The sequence below is a fragment of the Thalia democratica genome, chromosome 3 (assembly GCF_965202585.1).
Source record: "Thalia democratica chromosome 3, ktThaDemo2.hap1.1, whole genome shotgun sequence".
NCBI lineage: Eukaryota > Metazoa > Chordata > Thaliacea > Salpida > Salpidae > Thalia > Thalia democratica.
This window is the reverse complement of record NC_139167.1, coordinates 45032973-45055811: the sequence shown is the minus strand read 5'-3', so window position 1 is coordinate 45055811 and position 22839 is coordinate 45032973. Positions and strand designations below refer to the sequence as shown.

The following is a 22839-nucleotide window of genomic DNA, read 5'->3' as shown; positions in this document are numbered from 1 at the left end:
AATGGCTATTAAAGTATTCCGTCTTAAACAGCCGATTATGACGTCAATATTTGATTTTATTATTTGAAACTTATAATAAAAAAAAAGAGGTCTATTAGATTAGCTCTACGAAATATTACAAGGATATTATCGGTAAAAATTGAAATAAATCAATTAGTGTACGATAAATAATGGTTATTACAAGTATTTCGTCTTAATCAGCCGATTATGACGTCAATAGTTGTTTTTATTTTTTAAACTTATAATCTAAAGCAAAGAGATTTATTAGATAAGCTGTACAAAATATTAAAAGGAAATTATCAGTAAAAATTGAAAAAAATCAAATAGTGTACGATAAACAGTGGCTATACAAGAGTTTTGTCTTAAACAGCCGATTAGGACGTCAATAGTTGTTTTTTTTTTGAAACTTATAATCAAAAAAAAAGGGTTTATCAGCTGTACGAAATATTACAAGGATTGAGCAAAAATTGAAATATTTTAAATAGTGTTGAATATAATTCTTCGGGTGGCTTCGTGTTTAGCCACTAAATCCTTCGCTCTACTGAGCACGAAACATAGCTTTTTTTAATGAAGTAAAATCTTTGACCGTATAAATTGATGCTAACATCTAAAGTTTAATTTGATGACATGTTTAATTGATGCTCTAAACAGTAAAACACAACATAAAATTTTTTGATTGAAACAATAAAATTTTATAATATTTGAAGTTGTAAACAGTAGTAATGGTGACACAGTTAACAGCACATAGATAAATAAAATTGATGTTAGCCTAATCTAAGCATGTGATAATAATGTGAACATTATAATATTTTAAGTCTATTTGTTTAGTTGAAGTTCTTATTATTTATAAAAAATAATTAATATATATCTCATTTTAAAAGCTTAATGTATATACCATAAAAGTGTTTTTATTGTAAAACACTTTAGTTATTGATAGTAAAATATTAATAAGAATTTTTTTCACAAAATATAAGATTGCCTTTTCGTTGAAAGTTTACAGTATATACTATAAGATAATATTTATATAAAACAATTATTATAATTATTTTTCTTTTATTTTTTACTTTATCAAAATAACATGGAAAATAAAATGTTTAGGATACGGATCCGGTCAGATCTCAATTTATAAATAGGCTTCGGTCGGATCTTAAATTAAAAAAAGATCCGGATCCTAAATAGTAGGCCTAACAGAACACCAATTTATGATGAAAATATGGTCATCGTCGGCTTTTAATTTAAAATATGTGAAATATGTCGATTATAAGCCTAGCGTCTTAAGCGCTTGTCTATTAAGTCTTATTAATATTTTCATATTTAGCTTTTATATATTTTATAACTTATAAATTTTTCACAAATTTCTGCACTGCATTTATATTCTAAATGTAAGTTCAAAAAATATTTGATAAAGCAATTAACTTTATAAATATTATGCTAATATTACAAATCAAACGAAAATAAAAAATTAATTAATAAAACAAATATAAGATACAGACTTATTTATTTTATCAAAATGATTTGTTTACAACTACTTTAAAGTCGTTTTCAGTGTTCTTTTGTGATTGTTTAAGCCTAATAGATCTTTTGTTGTAAATTGTTTTATTAACATGCTCAATTTACATAATTTAAGTATTTTTCTATTTTATGTGATAAAAACCTCTACTTAGGACGTTTTAAAAGTCTTTTTTGTATTTCTTTTTACCAAAAAGTATGTACTTTGTAAATTTATCTTTTTTATAACTGCTAACCAAATCGTTTTAGATTGTTTATTGTGATAGAAAATTATATTACCTATACAAATTGTTACGAAGTTTAACTGCCGATCGGATTATGAAACTATTTGAATTGTTAAATATGTTGTCAATAAGGATTGTAGACATAAATTTTTGTGAAAAGTTATTTTCTTTATCAAATACAGCAATTATTTTTTTTTATAAAACTTTGTTTAAAATAACTTTAAGGACGCTTTAACTGTGTTTTTGTTTCTGTAAAAAAGTTTATTTATTGTAAGTTTATATACTATACCTGAAACTATATTTTTATTATTTTATGTAATTTTTAGGCTTAAAACCTCGACATAAGAGATTATGTAAGCGTTTTTATGTTTTTTGTTAATAGAAAGTAAATTTATTTATTTTTTTATTAAAATTGTTAACTTACCATTAAAACTGTCTGTTTAATAAATGCACAAAAACAATATTTTAGAGTTTTGGACGCTGTAACTTTATTTTCGTGTCTATTAAACTTTAAAAGTACATTTATTCTTATGTTTTCCATTTAAATTTCATATAAAGCCATGCCTCGACAAATTACAAATGTTAATTATGTACAAAAGTGTTTTACTAAGGACGTTTAAACGGTTTTTCGTATTTATTTTAACTGAAAGACTACATATTGAAAACATTTAATTGAAACATTAAAATTATTACTTATAACTACTAAAATGAGTTTTAGTTATTTCGTTAAAAAAGATTTTTTGTTTATTTTTAAATATAAGTTTTATTAATGTCATTTTTTAGTTAAAACTGATCTAATTCCAACCTTTTAGTCTATAAATTTGTTTTTTTACGTTTCAACAGTTTCTTTTTAGTTTTACGAGTAAAAGTATATTCCTTTACCAGTTTTGATCAAACTTTTATCTTAAAGTCTAAATTCTTTTCTTTATACAATTTATTATTATACTATAAGTAAGTAAATGCTACTTTTTATTAGTTTATATTTATAAAAGATACAGTTAATAAATTAATTTTTGTTAAAATATCCCTTTGTGTCGGTAGATTTATTTTGAAAAATAATATTTTAACTTATGCTTTTATTAAAATATATTTTAAAATCTTGAATTTGATTTTATGTTAAACGTACAAAAAATATAAAAATTTCTTGTTTTAAACTTTTAATTATTATTATAATTTTAATTAACAACATTCATTTTGTTCAGATATTTTATTTATATATAAATTTTTTTTGAATAGATAACGTTGATTTTTATATGTAATTTTAAATTAAAATATTATTTATTTAGATATTTTGACCTAACTAATTTGTATAAATAGTAAAAGTTAGAGAAAATATAGTGAAAGGATACAGTAAAAAAAAACTTAAAAATATACCCGTTTAAAACTGATGTTTTAATTTACTAACATAACTAATTTGTATAATATAAAAATTTGAGACAACAATTCATTTTGCAGTATATTTTATTTTTGTTTACTAAAAATTTTTCAATCTACCCTTTTCAATAGTTTTTGTAGATAACTAAATAGATTTTTCTAAAATAGTAAAATTAATAAAATTGTGAGATTATGCGTCATAATAGGTAAACAAAATTACATGTACTAGGCGATGCTAATATAAAGTTGTTTAACAAAATTTAAAGTATACAGCTTAAGTACTAGAAATTGAAAGTATTAATAGCAATTTTAATAAGAGGAAACCGACTTATTTAAACTTTCTTAAAATAAAATTAAACAACAAAAAAACAAAACTTAGTAGCGAATTTACAATAATTTAAACAAATTAGAGTTATAAACAAATTTTTGTTTGCATAAACTTGGCTTATTAGTTTTAATAAATATAGACTCTAAAACACTTAAATGATACATGTTACGTCCTTTACAAACAATTGAAAACATATTATCGTTATTATTTTTTGCGCATTCTAAATTATTTAGCAAATGTTCACCTATTGCCGATTGACTTTTTATTGGCTTATTAGTCCCATAGATCATCCAGTTTCTCAAGGCGTTGGTCACGTGTTGGTCCCTTCTTATGTGAAATCGTTGCGAAGTTCTCCCAATATACTCACTATCACAGTGGCATTTGTATTTATAGATTATATTGCATTTTTCTGGATCAGGAGTGAGATCTTTAACAATTCCGTTAAGTGGTTTTCTGGTGGAATGAGTAATTCTTAAATTAACTGCCCCAAAAGTGTTATCTACGGTTTCTAAAACTTGGTTTTCAAAAAGCTTGGCTTCCTTTCCTAAATATGGAAGTCTTAAATATACTACACATTTATTTGGGCCGTGTTTTGTAGGGCTGACAAGCTTCGCGGTAGTCCTATTGATTGTTTTTTCAATAACTTCTAAAGGGTAACCTAAGGAGCCAAAAATACTTTTAATGTTACTGATTTCTTCACTTAGTTTCACCTTAGAACATATTTTATGTGCTCGAAAAACTAAGCACGATATTAAGTTGGTTTTTTGTGAGGTGGGACAAAAAGACTGCCAAGGAATATATTGGCCTACGAAAGTTGGTTTTCTATAAATAGATGTGTTTAAAGAGGTTGGTGTTCTTTGAACTAAGACATCAAGGAAAGGTAAAGAGCCATCAGCTTCATGCTCACGAGTGAACTTAAGTGAAGGATGTAAGTTGGAGATTTGGTCAAATAAGTCATCAACATTGTAGTCTGTCTTGTAAGAAATAAAAATATCGTCAACATATCTAAAGTAATTAAGAGGTTTTTCTATATTCGTAAATAAAATGGACTCAAAATAGCCGACAAATATATTTGCTAACACAGGACCCAGGGGTCTGCCCATCGCGACACCGTCGACTTGTCTATAGATGTAATTGTTGAACCTAAATTCTACGTTCTTAGCTGCCATATAAAGCAAACTCTGGCATATCTCTTTTGGAAACATTGGTGGATTTAGATTTGAATTATAAAGCTCGTTTACACATATGTTTATGGTTTCATCTAACGGTACATTTGTAAAAAGACTTTTTATATCGAAAGAACACATTTGGTCGGATAAACAGGGGTTATTACGTAGATTGTCAACAAATTTAAAGGAATCTTTTACGCAAAATTTGGAAAATTTGTTAGAAACTTGACTTAAGATAGGAATTAAAAATTTTGCTATTTTATATTGGGAAGAATTTATCGTATCTAAGATGGGTCTGCATGGAAGGCCTTTTTTATGCGTCTTTGGAAGTCCATAAAGTTTAGGGCATTGGGAGCCAGTTGGTCTAATAGACTCATAAACATCTTGGGAAATAAAACCTTTAACATACCAGCTTCTGAGTTTCTTTTGAAAAGCTTTCTCAATTTTAACAGTTGAGTCAGCTTTTTCAACCGGGCCTAGCTTAATAAACCTTTTTCGCAGAATAAATTAGATAGATGTTATGCTAAGTTATATGATTTATCTCATTCCTTACAAAATAGTAGAATAAACAATGCAGATTTTAAAATGTTTAAAAGTTGCAATTTAGCCTACAAATCGTTGAAATCAAATAATCAAATTGTTATTTTAAAAGCAGATAAAGGTACTTCTTTTGTTATTTTAAATAAGGAGGATTATATAAACAAAATGAATGCTATTTTAGATGACAAGTCTAAATTTATCAAGCTAGGCCCGGTTGAAAAAGCTGACTCAACTGTTAAAATTGAGAAAGCTTTTCAAAAGAAACTCAGAAGCTGGTATGTTAAAGGTTTTATTTCCCAAGATGTTTATGAGTCTATTAGACCAACTGGCTCCCAATGCCCTAAACTTTATGGACTTCCAAAGACGCATAAAAAAGGCCTTCCATGCAGACCCATCTTAGATACGATAAATTCTTCCCAATATAAAATAGCAAAATTTTTAATTCCTATCTTAAGTCAAGTTTCTAACAAATTTTCCAAATTTTGCGTAAAAGATTCCTTTAAATTTGTTGACAATCTACGTAATAACCCCTGTTTATCCGACCAAATGTGTTCTTTCGATATAAAAAGTCTTTTTACAAATGTACCTTTAGATGAAACCATAAACATATGTGTAAACGAGCTTTATAATTCAAATCTAAATCCACCAATGTTTCCAAAAGAGATATGCCAGAGTTTGCTTTATATGGCAGCTAAGAACGTAGAATTTAGATTCAACAATTACATCTATAGACAAGTCGACGGTGTCGCGATGGGTAGCCCCCTGGGTCCTGTGTTAGCAAATATATTTGTCGGCTATTTTGAGTCCATTTTATTTACGAATATAGAAAAACCTCTTAATTACTTTAGATATGTTGACGATATTTTTATTTCTTACAAGACAGACTACAATGTTGATGACTTATTTGACCAAATCTCCAACTTACATCCTTCACTTAAGTTCACTCGTGAGCATGAAGCTGATGGCTCTTTACCTTTCCTTGATGTCTTAGTTCAAAGAACACCAACCTCTTTAAACACATCTATTTATAGAAAACCAACTTTCGTAGGCCAATATATTCCTTGGCAGTCTTTTTGTCCCACCTCACAAAAAACCAACTTAATATCGTGCTTAGTTTTTCGAGCACATAAAATATGTTCTAAGGTGAAACTAAGTGAAGAAATCAGTAACATTAAAAGTATTTTTGGCTCCTTAGGTTACCCTTTAGAAGTTATTGAAAAAACAATCAATAGGACTACCGCGAAGCTTGTCAGCCCTACAAAACACGGCCCAAATAAATGTGTAGTATATTTAAGACTTCCATATTTAGGAAAGGAAGCCAAGCTTTTTGAAAACCAAGTTTTAGAAACCGTAGATAACACTTTTGGGGCAGTTAATTTAAGAATTACTCATTCCACCAGAAAACCACTTAACGGAATTGTTAAAGATCTCACTCCTGATCCAGAAAAATGCAATATAATCTATAAATACAAATGCCACTGTGATAGTGAGTATATTGGGAGAACTTCGCAACGATTTCACATAAGAAGGGACCAACACGTGACCAACGCCTTGAGAAACTGGATGATCTATGGGACTAATAAGCCAATAAAAAGTCAATCGGCAATAGGTGAACATTTGCTAAATAATTTAGAATGCGCAAAAAACTATAACGATAATATGTTTTCAATTGTTTGTAAAGGACGTAACATGTATCATTTAAGTGTTTTAGAGTCTATATTTATTAAAACTAATAAGCCAAGTTTATGCAAACAAAAATTTGTTTATAACTCTAATTTGTTTAAATTATTGTAAATTCGCTACTAAGTTTTGTTTTTTTGTTGTTTAATTTTATTTTAAGAAAGTTTAAATAAGTCGGTTTCCTCTTATTAAAATTGCTATTAATACTTTCAATTTCTAGTACTTAAGCTGTATACTTTAAATTTTGTTAAACAACTTTATATTAGCATCGCCTAGTACATGTAATTTTGTTTACCTATTATGACGCATAATCTTACAATTTTATTAATTTTACTATTTTAGAAAAATCTATTTAGTTATCTACAAAAACTATTGAAAAGGGTAGATTGAAAAATTTTTAGTAAACAAAAATAAAATATACTGCAAAATGAATTGTTGTCTCAAATTTTTATATAAACTTAGTACCGAAAAGAAATTATTTAATTTGTATAAATAGTAAAAGTTAGAGAAAATATAGTGAAAGGATACAGTAAAAAAAAAATTAAAAGTATACCCGTTTAAAACTGATATTTAAATTTAACTTATCCATTTCGCGTTGGTTTCATCGTTATTTAATTATTTATGATAATGAACTTTCATGTTAGATAACAGTTACCTTTTTTTAAACGTTGACACTCTCTTAAAATAAAGCTATCTTTCGTGCTTAGTAGAGTGAAGGATTTGGTAGATAAAGGCAAAGCCACCTGAATATGGAGCCAACTATAGAATTGTCATTTAACCACTAAATATAATAAAAAAAACTTAGCTAAAACAAGGTTAAAATTAAAATTTAATAATATTATTAGTTAATTGATATTTAAGTACTAGTTTAAAAGATATCAAAATTTTATTTTCCTGGGTATATTAAACAGTTTAAATATGAAACACTTTTTTAATTGTTAAAATTTAAATTTTTACAAACAACTGCTACCCACATAAACAGTTTATCTGATACAGAAGGTTTAAAAATGAGTAATCAAGCAAGCAAACATCATGATGATACAGGTGGAAGGTAAGCTGTTAATAAATACAATGGTTAAATGAAATTTTTAATTAAAAAAAATAAGTTTAAAAGATCACAACTCAAAAAAAAGGAATAATTAGTTTTAAGAAAAAGGTTGCTGCAGGTCTATGTTATATGATTATGATTGTTAAAAAATGTTTAAAGAAAACTTATGAAATTTCTAATAATTACTAGGTTTTAAAATTTATTTAATCTTTATCTCAAATGTATTCAAAGTAAAAAAAAGAAGGTTTGTAGGTATTTACTAGACTTACAAGTGCTTTTTTGTTTTTAAAATATTTATAAAACTTTTTTAAGAGTTGTGGCTCAAACAACTTTATTTGACAAAACTTGAATTGTCTAACTTGAAAAGTGGTATACAGGGTTGCCAAACACTCAGGGTACTCAGGGAAACTACAAGTATATTTTGAAATTCCTGAAAGTGGTTAGGAAATTCAGGTAATTGAGAATATTTTGACTTTTTATTTTAACTTAGAAAGACTCAGGCCAGTTTTAACTTAAAAAAAAATCTCAAGCACATTTTTTTCTAGATCTAGAATGAGGTTTATTTGATCCAAACTCAATATTTTGTGATTTATATACCCAATTTAGTTTAAGTACAAGATTTTTTTTTGATTTAGATTGCCTATTTAGTATTTTTTTAGCCTTGTGGCTAGCTCTTTACTATTCTTAGAAATAAAATTGTAGTATATGTTTTAAATCTGAAAAAAATATTTTATTATATGTTTTGATCTTTTGAAAACTAATAAAAAAATCTAAACTTCCAATGGTAAAATTATATTTATTAAATTCTGTCAAGATATTTTAAAGCAGACTCAGTTTCGGTCAAAAACCTCTTTTTATGTCTCCTTATTTTTAAAATAAACACTGAAGAGGTCTTTGACTAAAACTGGATCTGTTTTAAAATATCTTGTAGGAATTTAACAAATATTTCATGTGATTTGAGTTTAAATTAAACAGAAACATTTTTTAGATATGAAGTTTAAAATATGTATTAAAAAATATAAATATACTTTATATTTTATATACTTCTATAATTGAGTAAAGTTATATTGTTTATACCTCATTAATTCTTAGATAAAGTTGTTTCTTATAACTAGTAAATACTTGTTTTCAGTAAAAAGAAATGAGTATAGACTAGTGTTGTCTAATCTTTAAAAACAGTATTTTTCACAAATTTAGTTAGCATCTAATGCAGAAGAAGACCCACAACCTTCCTTTTAAGTATTGAAAATAAAAATGAACATGAAATATAAGTAGTTTGCACCAGTAGCAAAACTTTTTTTAAAGGATTAAAAAAACTCAAGGCAGTTTTTTTCACTCAAATAGACAGCCCTGCGTGTACCTTAATATAGTAATGTTTCAAAAGATGATTTATTGTTTTATAATTCTAAACATTAGAGAAGATTCCTGCACCTTTTATCTTACAGTACAGTCACCTCTTGCGAATCGATGCACTTATATGGTTGTTTGGTTATGCACCCTCGTAACGCATTTTACAATTCTCAAAAATTAGAAAAATAACTTGAAAAATATTAATAATATTATAAATTTATTGCATCTACTGAGTTACAATTTGCATTTTAAAAACTATTTTTCATTACAACTTTTTAAAATGTAAAAGGTATATTTTAAACTATATAAAAGTTTTTTAATTTTTAATATGTGCCTTCCATAAGAAATCTATTGAACTCTATGGCTTTGCCCTCACATTTTAGATGTCTTAGTGCCTTAATACCTTTAAATCAAACAAGATGCAATGTTGAATTCCTAACAATGTTTATGGCATGAAGTTTTTTTCAACTCAATTAATCTCTTATTTTTAGCTAATTTTTTCCTTGCCCACCTAAAATTGAATTTGTCTTGCATGGTATTTTAGGAAGATCTTTATCTAATACTAGCAAGACAAGTTTAACCTTTGGTAGGCAAGGAACAAAGTAAAAAAAAAGCTTTGTATAGACCAGGGGTCGGCAGGCAGTTGGTGCTTGCGGGCCAAATTTCAAGTTTTCAAAATCTTTGCGGCCACAGTTTTAGTTTTAGTGACTTTTGAATAATCTTTTGATATTAGTTTTAGTCACATTAATGAAAGTTTTACTTTTATTCACTTTATTAATTTTAATGATAATTAGCTACACATAGAATGCCTATTTTAATTATAAATATTTATTGGAGTAAAACTTACATTGACTAATATATTTAAGTCTCAATAAACTATGTACTTTTTTTAACATAATTAATGCTCCACTACTCTAATAAAGTACCTTATGAGTAATTAATTAGCATTTAACATGGTTTCCACTTTAAAAAAAAGTGCAAAAACTTGCAATTAATCAAGCTTTGATACATAACTAAAATATCATCAGTATAAAAAGTACAAAATATATAAGTAGACCAGAAAAACTTACAATTAGTAAACTATACTACAGTCATAAAAACTGTTCTGAGAATTCAAAGACTTATTTAAAGTGTTTGAAATAAAAGTTTACCTGAGTTTTTTTTTAATGTCTAAAACAGGTTTAACCTAGTTTAATTTTTCAAATTTTAAAACTAGACTGCATGTTTGGCAACCCTTTTTAAATTAAAGTCACAAAATAAAGAAATAACGAAGTTTATTAACATTGAATTAAATATATAGCAAAAATAATATCATAATTCAGCTTGAATGGACAATTACGTTTCTTAAACATTTTTAACAAAAATAAAAAAATTATTAAGCCATTAATAAAGTAGAAAAACTTAACTTTTTATGGAACATTATAGCAATTCTTTTTCTGTAATAAAGATGTTGTATTTAAAGAGTTGATGTGAAATACAAGACAAGCTATAAAAATTAGAAAACGTTAGTTAAGAGTTATTGCGAGAAACAAAAAACAACAAATAGCTTTAGTCAGTTTTAACAAAGCAAATTATTATCTTCAGGAACTACAGACTGATCATAAAAACTGTTAAGGCAAGTTATAAAGTAGCAAAAATAATTACTAAAAAGAAGATACCGTTTAGAAGTAAATCTTTTTTGAGAATTTATGTTGGCGGTAGTAAAACAGTTTTGTTTATTACTTCAATGACAACAAGAAGTCGTGTTTAGTAAATCTCTGAAGGTTATAAAGTAGCATAAATCAAATTAGAACTTTTATCAATCTGTTAAAATGAGAGCACTGGTACAACAAATATTGCTCATCTGAGAGTTTTTATTCGAGGTATTTTTACTGACTTTGATTTTTAAGAAGAGTTTCTAGGTTTAGTTTCAATGCAAAGCACAAAAATAGGTAAAGGCATTTTAAAAGCAAAGATGCAATGCACTTACATAAGGTTTTTGAAAGTATAATTTTCTGCTTCTTTTTTTGGTATAAATTTAAACTGAATCTAATATAAAAAACTGTTCTTAATAATATAGCAATACTAAATAATAAATAGATACTGTTAAGCTACTTTTAATGTGTTTTAAAAAATTACATAGTAAAATTTTTGTGTCAAATCAAAATTTCATTACTTTACTCGTAAAAATTGTTTAAAATTCCAGGTTTAAAAAAAAAATTCAAATTCAAGGTTTTTCAGAACTTTATGCATAAATTTTCAAATTCCAAGCTTTTCCAGGATTAAAGTTTTTTAGCAACATTAATTGTTCACACCTATATGTATACAATTAATATATACAATATTTCAAATTTTATCAGCTGCAAGGCTTAAAGTTTAACATATATTATAATTCCAACCAACACTGTAATTTGAACGAAACATACATCATAAGTTTAATTTGCCACTCAGAAAGCAAAAAAGACAGCCTAAATGACCATAAACTAGCCTAATTTTTTATTATACAAAAATTTATTCAAACCAAAACAGGGTTTGTGCGCGTCAGGCTAAATCAGGCTAAGTTAGGCTAAATCAGTTTTTTTATTTAAAAATTTGAGAATCTCAGTTTTTCTCAGTTCAAACGTTTGAAAATTATTGATAAAAAAATAGAGAAATCTTTTAAAGATCAAATTGGGATGTGAATTTATTTCTAAATAAAGATTTATTTATTAAAGACAAAACCAATCCGTATTTGTAAAAATAAATGCTTAAAACCTTTTGTTGAATCTCTAAAAATTTTTTAAGAATCTTTATTATTTTGCTTTGAGTAGATTATATACGTCATAATTATGAAAAATCATAAAAAAATTACAGTTTAAACATTACAGTTTAGTTCAACAACTTAGCTGTTTGTTTAAATTTGTTTACATCAGCTATGTTTTTCAGAGCTTGATTGGTTTAACTGTTTTCTAATTTAAAGGCTTTATACCAAATACTTTTTTAGATTAAAACTCTTTACAGTTTATTCATATTCTGTTTGTTTAAAGTTATTAGAAATAATCACAACACTAAAACTTGCTTTAAGATATAAGTACAAGTTTTGTTGGAGTACAAATTTTAGGTACAATTCATTTTTCTTTGCAAGAACAAAACATTAAAGGTTTTTTTAATAATTTAAGTGCAAGCTTTTTAAATCTGATATGACATCAACAATGGCTTTATTTATTTAGAGTTTATGATTTATAATTATGTATCAATTTTAAGTATTAGTCAAAATACTATAAGAAACATTTTTTACTTATTTATACCGGTGTGTAAGCATTTCATTTTAAATTTTGATAAAACACAACAATGCACGTCGTTTTATTATAAATCTTCTAGTTATAATGTTTTTAATTAGCTATTAATATATTAAATTTATAAACTAGTAATAGATTAGATACAACACTTATTTTAAAATTTATCACTGAATTTGTTATGCATAGGGGGGTCAATCACCTTTTTCACATTTTAGTCTTATTTTATTGAGTTGTAACTAAGCTATGAGTTGCTTTTTACAGATTTTTAAAAATCAAAATATTTTTGAGATGAAGCTGGTTGAAGTCGGAGACTACAACAGTACTAATCAAGACCCCCCAATAAATAAAATGACTTCTAAAGAGAATTTTCCTTACTTTGAAGAAATGTCAGGCTAAAATGGTCTCAGTCAGGCTAAATGAAAAAAAATTTGCGTGCAAACCCTGCCAAAAACTGAAAAAAATGACTAAATTGACTTGAGATTTGAATCTACAGATAGTCATAATTTAAGTTTGTGGCAATGTTTAGTTGTTTTTTTGCTTCAATGTGAATTATTTTGATTAAAAATATACAAATTTAACAAATTTACTATCCCTAAATTTAGTTTGTATTAAATAGGTAGTTCAAAAAAACAGTAAATATGTATATTAGTGCATAAAAATTAACTTAATTTGTCAAAAAACATTGTTTTAAAAATGAAAATGTATACCTATGAAAAAAAAAACTTAATTTATATCATGTTTTGTTTTACATGTGTCTTTACACACCTAGATACTACATGTATAAACAATAATTTTAGAAAATTATGAATAAACTAAATCTAATCTAATTTAAGTATTAAATAAAACATGGTTTTAAATAGGAACTGCTCATTTCCAACCCGCGATCATTTCCCATCACGATCAAATCCCACCCGATCAAATCTGAGAACTGCTTACCAACCAAGGGTAAGGGTTAGGGGTAACAGTGATAGTAAAACATAAATTAATAATAAATAAAAATAAAACATAAATATTAATAAATAAAAGAATAATTAAAGAAAGTTAAAAATATTTTTGAGTGGGAATTGTGCTCGGGTGGGAATTGTCAGTATGCCAATTAAAATATGAGCATCTTTGTACATTTGTGTGCATAGGAATTAATTTAAAGTGCTAAAAAAACTTATAAAAAATCGAAATAAAATAAACCTTTTTTCTTACTAGTATGTTATGTTAAATGTTTTTGTGCACACTCAAATATAACTTTTAGTAATAAAACATCTATAAAAGAAACTTAGGTATAAAAGACATAAAAATACCTAAACTTGCTGTTGTAAGAAGAAAGTTTTGATGAAACTTAGAAAAAAACCTTGTAGAATGCTAATCTGTCTTTTTTACATTTTTAAGCTGATACTGTAAAGTTTTTAATTTGTTTTAAAATGTTAAACGGGGACTTAAGACAAAATTAATAAAATTAAACAAAAAAACAATATAAGTTAAACTTACTTTTTTTTTTTTGCTTTGCGGCCACATTCACATGCTTGCGGGCCACAAATTTACCCTTTGTGGGCCGCATTTGGCCCGCGGGCCGCAGTTTGCCGACCCCTGGTATAGACATAATCAATTTTTATTAAAAAACTTTTCACAGGTATGCACAGCTTGAATGAAAACTATATATGTTAACAAAAAAAGCAGGAAAGTCACCATACTCTATTTAATTAAAATGGTTATAAGAAAACCGCCAATATAGAATTATATTTACTATATTCTCTTGTTTAGTTATGCACTTTTACTATGGACACAATGTGTGTAGATTTGCAAGAGCTGACTTTATAACAAATGCTTGTGTTGAAAACTGAGCTTCATTATTTTCTCACACTTTCTGGTTTTTATAGTTTAAAATTTGAGCATTGGATGTTTGCTAGAAAAGTGTCACCAATTGTTTTTGTTAGATTTTTTATTTATTTTCCTAAAGTATCAGGGTGGCCACTTTACCTAGAATCCTGGAAAAACATGGAAAAACCTAAAATTTGGCAGTTTAGGTTGAAAAAACATGGAAATTGAGAAATTTTGAAAAACCTTTGAGTTGTGAACTAAAATCACTAAAAAATCTGTATTTTTAAACAACTTTTACACGTTCAGTAGTAAAATTTTGATTTGACACAAAAATTAACAAAAAAAAGAAAATATTTTAAACATTCAAAATTTAAAGTTTATTATTTGCTAATACAGATCATAGTGAATCAAATTCACTGGAATATAAAATAAGAAATTTAAACAGTTCTCTTTTTTTATTTTTAATAAAGAATAAGTACTGTTTAAATTAGTTATGATTAAAATATTTTGTCATTAACAAAAACTGTTTTGTTATAAAATATATTTTAAGTAGCCTTCCAGTATCTTTTTAATGTTGTTATACTATTTAACACAATTTTTTACCTCAAACTTAATTTTAAAGTAAAATTGGCCAAAAAATGTGTATTTTCAAAAACTTGGAAGAATTTTCTCTAAAACTAGTGGCCACCCTGAATGTATGTTTAACTGCAGAGTTCAGAAGAGGCAAGTAGAATCACACATGTTATAACTTACTTTCTTGATCTAACACAACGTTTCAACGTTTAGTGTTATGGAGGGAAGAGTTTACTGATGCATTTTTATCTTCAAAAATTGATATTTCAATATTTAGCCTTAACTTTTTTTAAATGCTGTCAATATAAGTGAAATAATTCAATAAAATTATTTAATAAAACTTTCAAAATGAGTAATCTTAAGGCTATGTAATCTACCCATAGGGGGGGGGGGGTAGGTCATGCTTTTTACAAGTTGATCTTATTTTATAGAGTTTTTAATAAGCTTCAAGTTGCTTTTCACCATTTAGAAAAACTCAAATAATTTTTTGATATATGACCAGTCAAAGACGGGTTGCATAATAGTCTCCTTATGGGAAGGGAAAACTAAGACAGAAATAAAAAGACCATTTCATTTAAAATATATCTCCTCATACGTTTTTCAAGCAATCTTCTTCTAACTTTTATAGTCTGACAATCTTAAAATCTCTGGATTTTGAGAAATTTTGGAAAAAAACTTGAAAGTACTTGAAATTTTAAACAATTTTTATATTGAAAAAATGAAATTTAGTCTAGATACTAAAAATGTGTCATGTTAAATGTATTTTTTTTTATTTATATAATTTTTATTTTATAGAAAACATTTAATTAAAGTAGTATTACATTAGGTTTTTAATATTTTAAAACCGCTTAAGAATTCAAATTAAATTTGATAATAAAAAAGACTAATAAAACTCGTTTTTTTTTACAAAGATTAACATCGAATTTTATTTGAAAAGTTAGAGATATACTAGAAGATAGTTGTTATAGAACAAAACAATTATAATTAACTTTTGAAACATAACAAATATTTAAAAAAAAGTCCCTTACAAATGTATAGAATCAAAAATTTTCAAGGTTGATTTCTTGGAATTTTGAAATTTTTACTAAAAATTTATCTTTTTTACTCGAAAGAATTTTACTAAAAGTATAAATGAAATGATTGTTTGGTTATGATAAAAAACTTGTAATAAGTAGATTTTTGAACATAAAACAACATTATAAAAATTATAAACTTGATTTTTAGAAAATGAAATAAAAAAAATTAAATCTTTTTTCATTAAATTGATAGTTTTAATAATTTGAAAAATATGTTTTTACAGAATTTTCCAAGTATTGCAAGTTATAGTTTCTGAAAACTTGAGGTATTTATCACAATTATGCGGAGTGAAATTTTAAGTAATTTCTTATTGTTTAAAATTTTTGTTTTTTCCTATAAAGAACTTAATGCACTGTCCAACTTTAACTTGCAGTTGCTGTATCTCAAAAATTAGTTAGAATATTATAAATATGTAAAAAACAAGTTTTATCTTGGTTAAGTTTCTACAAAACACATCAAATTGTATAAAAAGTAATTTACTCTCTGCCTTATGGCCTTGATACAGTTGTCCTTTAACACCATCTATGAACAATTTTTTAGTAATTTTCCTTTGAACATTCGATTTTTTATGGTTCTTCCTAAAAAATTTTTCTGAAATTTTGTGGCTACCCTGTAAATATTGGCAACAGGTCAAAACTGCATAAAAAATATTTACACAAAGGGTCACTTTTACACAAAAGTAAATAAAAAACATTTAGAAAAATACTGACTTAGGGTAAGGGTTAGGGGTAACAGTAATAGTAAAATAAAAACAAAACAATAATAAGAATACAATCCAAACAACCAAGGGTAGGGATAACAGTGATAATTAAATAAATAATAATTAAATTATGAAAAAAACAAATTAATAAACAAAAATAGAATAACAACATTTTGCATATTTGACACCTATCGTAATTATAAGAGAGTGAGATTCAAAATTATTGGAACATAAGTGACCAGTATATTACAATAAGTTATACAAGACACACACTTTCAAAAACACTAAATATATTTCGATCAATTCTCTTCAGTAGAGTACAATGATAACAAATAATAAGATTTTACACACTTATATAATAACCAAGTAATCAAGTAATCATAAAGTAATCAAGAGATTATTAAAAGACAAAAGCAATTAGTAAAAGTTATAACCAAATAAGTCCATTTTCGTAATAATTGATCTACAGTAAAGCTCAAAATAATAAAATGAAAGCAATTCTTATTAAATGTTACGAAAATAAAGAAGCAGTATAGTCAAAATCTTTTTGCTTACATAAAACTGGTTTCCTTAACAAAATACAAATGGCTTCTAATTTAATCAAATCAAAAACATTACTACAAATTTTAATAATTTTAAATCTATCTATTTTATAATTGTTTCCACAAGTTGGATTATTAACTAAATGCTTGAAATAGATGAACGTTTATATGCGTTTAAAACCTTAACGGGTATATCATCTTTCTTATCTGACAGGCAAAAATTCTTTTATTCTATTATATAAGTATTATAATAATTGTGTTCTTTTATTCTCTTCCTTAGATGTTTAGTTGTTAATCCAATATAACTTGCTGTACAACAGCAACTGTACTGGTAGATTACCATACTTTTATTTAATTTTGATACTGGATCCTTACCACCTGGTGTTATTAAATGGTTTAGAGGTAAAAACAATTCTAGGGTTTGCTGCATAATACGTATTTCTTACTAATTGTCTAACTTTCTTTTCTAACATCTCTGAGCTTTTATTAATAAATGGAAATTTTAAAGTAAATACACATTTTTCCGGTCCTATTGTCTTTATTCTATCCAAATTTTTCACATGTAAATGTATTGTTTTGTTAACTAACTCTTGTGGGTAACCATTTTTGTTTAATAGTGTTTTAATTTGTTTGATTTCACCTAGTAGCAACTCTGGGAAACAAATTTTGTGTGCCCAATGACACAAAGTTCTTATTAAACTTACTTTTCTCTTTAAACTGCAGTTTGATTGAAAATTTAAATAACATCCTGTAAAAGTTATCTTTCTGTACACCAAAGTTAAAAATCTATTTTTGTTTCGTTTAATTTGTACGTCTAAAAATACAAATTCACCATTGTTTTCTTTTTCTATTGTGAAGTTATAGAATCATGACCATTATTCAAAATACTAAAGAATTTATCCATAGTTTTCTCGCTTCTAAGTAAAACAAAACAATCATACACATACCTTAGATATAATAAATCATTTTTGAACGCAGGTACAACTTTTAATTCAATATAACCCATAAATATATTTGCTAATGTTGGTCCCAAGGGGGATCCCATAGCCATTCCGTCTTGTTGTGAATAAATTAAGGAATTAAAACTAAACTTGACACCAGAAGTTGCAAGTTTCAAAAGTTTTTTAAAATTCATTCTGTTAATTGTAGGTTTACTTAACTTAAACAATGTATTACTACAAATTTCAATAAATTCTTCCAAAGGTACGTTAGTAAAAAGACTTATAACATCAAAAGACGCAATAAACGTATTACTAGCTTCCATTTCTTTAATTTTGTATACAAACGTAAATGAATCCTTTAAACAATATGACAAAAAGTGTTTTAAAACTGGTTCAAGATAGGAGTTTAAGAATTCAAAATTATATTAAAAATAATAGCTTCTTATAATAGGTAGACCAATTAACATAGAATCCTAAAATTTGAAAATTACACAAAAATAATCTTGAAAAACCTGACATTTGATACTTACAATTATTATCTATAAATCAAAAATCTGAAATATTTAACAATAATTGTAACAAAAATAATGTAGTTTAGATAAGATAAAAATAACCATTACAAGTTTAAAAACTTATTTATTAGAGTAGTTTTACAGTATTTTTTCAGTAATTTAATACTATTTAATAGTTTTTTATCTTCTAGTTTGTACTAAAAAGAGACAGGAAAACTAGTACTTATAAAAAATGGAAGAAAATCAGAAAACCTAAAATGAGTTGCGCATAGCCCAGTTACCACCTTGTAATAAGAGTCTGCTTTTTGATGTCCATAGTTTCTGTTTTGTAGAGATTAGTGTAAAAGCTATTCCTTCATATCTTTATAAATTGTATAATACACAATACGCTGAAAAAGGGGTTCAAGCGGCCATTGACTATGAAAAAATTCTGAATAGAAAATTAAACATAGTTATAACAAACTTGAGATTTTTATTTTAAAATTGGTTTTGTCACTTTTCTGCTTCAAGTTTTTAAGATTTTATCTAAGTTTAAATCCAACCAGTTTTTGCCATTTAAAGTATAAAAACTACTCAAATATCTTCAAAGTTTTTTTTAAATATTTTGCTTGCATAAAGTTACAGAAAAATACCTGAAAAACTTAATTATAATTAAAAAAATACTTTTCTTAAAACTGGTATAAAGAATATTGAAAAATAAAATTACTTATTTAAAAACTAAAAAAAAATTAACTTTTTTTTATAAAAAAAAAAGATCAAAATATTGGTTGTAAAAACCTAAAAAAATAGTTTTATTGTCTATAAATAGAAATGTTTGTAGATTGGTGTATACATTCCTTTGATGCTAAAAGATAAAAAAAGATACTCTGTGATGAGTGTTTTGATATTTTTTAACTCTTACAAATACTCTATATTGCCCTCTAATTACCAATTAATTTTTGGAAAGAATAGCAGTTTTTTATGAGAAATGATATACTTTTCTTTTTAAATAATCATATAATTTTTTCTTTATCTAAATTAACACTAAAGCAAAGAAAATAAAAAAACCTAAAAAAACTATTGGTATAAATTCTCTAAGGTGTTTTTTAGCAGTTGCTGAGACCTTAATTTGACAAAAATATTAGGATTTTTGAGTTTTTTTAAAGCTTCAAAATATCAAAAATAATCCCCTACATTTAGCTTGACATAATTTTTATTGTACTTGAACAAGAATAGAAACCAACCCAGTTTTAAAAAGAAGAAAACCAGCTCAGATATTCAATATCTGACCGATGGTGTAATAAATGTGTGGTAAGTGGTGTGTTTCCTGAGACTCTTAAATATGCTGAGGTGGTACCAATTTAATAAAAGTGGTGAAAAAAGTAATGTAAACAATTGTATACCTATTTTTATTTTTCGCGCTTTTCTAAATTTTTGGAGTCATTAGTTTGTAAAATAGTTAGTTCTTTTATGTCAAATTTTTTACTGCATAGTAAACAACTTGGTCATAGAAAAAATGATACAACTGAGTTACTTGATAAATCTTGATAAGTAAATCAGTTTTTGAAGAATTAATTGAGAATGATGAAACATTTTTTTTTTGACTAGCTCTGCTTAATTTATTATTATCTTAGGCTAGTTAGACATTACTCAAGCAAGAATTTTGTTACTTTAGCTTTGTTTGGCTAAAAAGAGTAGCTACACAGTTTATTCCAATCACGTCCATAAGTTAATTTTTGTTTGAAAATGTGGCAATCTTTATGTTGAAATTAATTTTGTTTAAAAATATATTTATACAGTATAAGATGTAACGTTATAAGGCGTTAAATCCTGGAGATCCTGATAAGCTAAGCTTATCGGAATGTATACAACAGATGTTCTTGTGCTAAAACTTTATTTCAACTAACGGCGTTTCACTGCTCTCAAATAAATTTAAGAACAGATCTACGGAGTCTATAAAATGTTAACACACATTAGAAAAAAAGCAGAAAAAAGCATGTATAATTATGTATAGTATTTATCTATTTTATAATTTTATGCTTTTATCCCAAACTTTGTTTTTAAACCATAAAGTCCATTTATAGTTACTACCTAGATAAATACTATACATAATTATACATGCTTTTTTCTGCTTTTTTTCTAATGTGTGTTAACATTTTATAGACTCCGTAGATCTGTTCTTAAATTTATTTGAGAGCAGTGAAACGCCGTTAGTTGAAATAAAGTTTTAGCACAAGAACATCTGTTTTATACAGTATATAAATAAAAACAAATTATACAGTAATCTTCCTTTATTCTACCAACATATGTTTCTGTGTGTCAACGAATCAACACACTTCAACTGGGTTGTTAATAGGAAAGATAAGGTTATCTTTCCTATTAACAATCCAGTTGAAGTGTGTTGATTCGTTGACACACAGAAACATATGTTGGTAGAATAAAGGAAGATTACTGTATAATTTGTTTTTATTTATATTCCATTGAAGTTACTTCACTAGGATCTTTTGTTAGCAAACAATTTAACCTAAATTTTGAACAGTTATACAGTATATATAAATATAATAATTTATTAAAATGACGATTTTAAAGATGCTGGAACATATGTTTCATAAAGACAAAAAAGATTGTCTCTAATCTTCAGCCAGTACAAATTTAAAATAAAAAGCACTTTGGTAAACAAAGATGCAAAAGTTTACAAAAAAACAAAAACAATATGACGTAAGAATTGAACATTGTACATTACAAATATTCAGTACAAAAATCGATCTACCATCTAACTAATCTAACAACTAAAATTAACGAAAACAACAGTTAATTGATTATAAATTACTTCAAAATTTGTTGTATTTTAAGAGGAGCTTTTTCATATATTGACAAGACGATATGAATTCACTCCTCTTATTTAAACAACCTTCCTTTTTTAACACTTTGTATATATATATAAATATATATATATTTTATTAAAATGAATATTATTTTGAATTCTTAATTATTTTATTATTTTAAAAATTAAAACCTTACAGTCAATTTAAATTTTTGGCAGAAACTACAGACCTAAAGCAAATCAAAGTTCTAGAAGAAATGAACATTTAAATTCAGTTTCCTCATTAGAAAGGTATTAGATGTATTTATATTTATAAAAAAGTATTATATTGTATTAGTAGGCACATTTATAATTTTAAACCTGAAATAGTTCAATACAAAATTATTTGCTTTATAATATTTCTCAAGTTTGCTTCGGTTTTTTCTGTTTTTTGCCATAAAAATGGTTTTATTATAAATGTAAAAACAATTAATTCACATTTTCATATGTTTAAAGGCTTGCTTCAATTCAGTTTATTTAAAAAATGATATAAATATAAGTTTTTCTACATAGTTTTACAGATAGTTTGTTAAACTTTCAAGTATAAAGGTAAATAATATTAAGTTTAAGCATTAGCAGCAATATATTGGCTATTGTCAGCAAAGCTGAGAGTTTTTTTTATCAGACAATAAGCACTAGTAAGGTTTATATGTGAGTCAAGCTAAATCAGTTTTTTATCAATTTTGCTAAAATGCCAGTTTTGCTAGTTGAAATGCTTGAAAAATTATGAACTTGTAATTTTTTGGATAATTTTTATTTGTTGAGTAGATTATTAAAATGTTTTTTTTGTGTAGCGTTAGTTTCACTAAAATTTATACTAAAACTAATCAGGTGAATAAGTAAAAATCACTTTTTATCTCCTTCTACATTTTTAACATAAATGCCCTAAATTTTTGGAAATGGTCCTTGCAATATTTACTAAAATCTGTAGTAACAAATTAAAAAGTAATATTTTGTGTACAAAAAACTTTTTTTGATTATTTTAGAAAAATCAAAGTTAAGCTAAAAATAAAAAAAAATCTTCCAACCAATTTTTTAATTTTTATAAATTAAATTCAAACATATAAAAACAATTACTCAAAATTGTAGGAAATAATACAATTTTAGTGAAAAGTTTATTTTTTGCCTTTTTGTTTTGCTTCTTTATTATAAATATATGAAACTCTCCAAATTTTATCTCTTGTATCTCAAAGTTTACTTGAACCAAAAAAAAAACTTGAATATAAACTAGTTATTAAATAAAAATCAAAATGAATTTAACCCCTTCATTATGGCCATAAATATGTCTGTAGTGGTTACATGACAATACAATTTCCCAAATTTAAAAATGTTTTAAAATTTTCAAGGGATGATGAGTTATG

At 25.7% G+C, this 22839-nt stretch overlaps 1 protein-coding gene across 3 annotated transcripts in view; it reads left to right on the top strand.

Annotated features, from left to right (window-relative positions):
* The first annotated feature begins 7514 nt into the window (after positions 1-7514).
* The window catches only part of LOC145831296 (uncharacterized), a 62128-nt gene continuing 46803 nt past the window's right edge, over positions 7515-22839 (top strand). The window contains exons 1-3 of one of the 3 annotated variants that reach the window (XM_082938494.1): positions 7515-7639; positions 7807-7875; positions 21659-21730. In XM_082938494.1, coding sequence (XP_082794620.1) covers positions 7832-7875; positions 21659-21730 — 116 coding nt within the window. In that variant the 5' untranslated portion in view covers positions 7515-7639; positions 7807-7831. The remainder of the gene's footprint in view (positions 7640-7806; positions 7876-21658; positions 21731-22839) is intronic. The other 2 variants (XM_082938493.1, XM_082938495.1) reach the window with 2 other exon arrangements.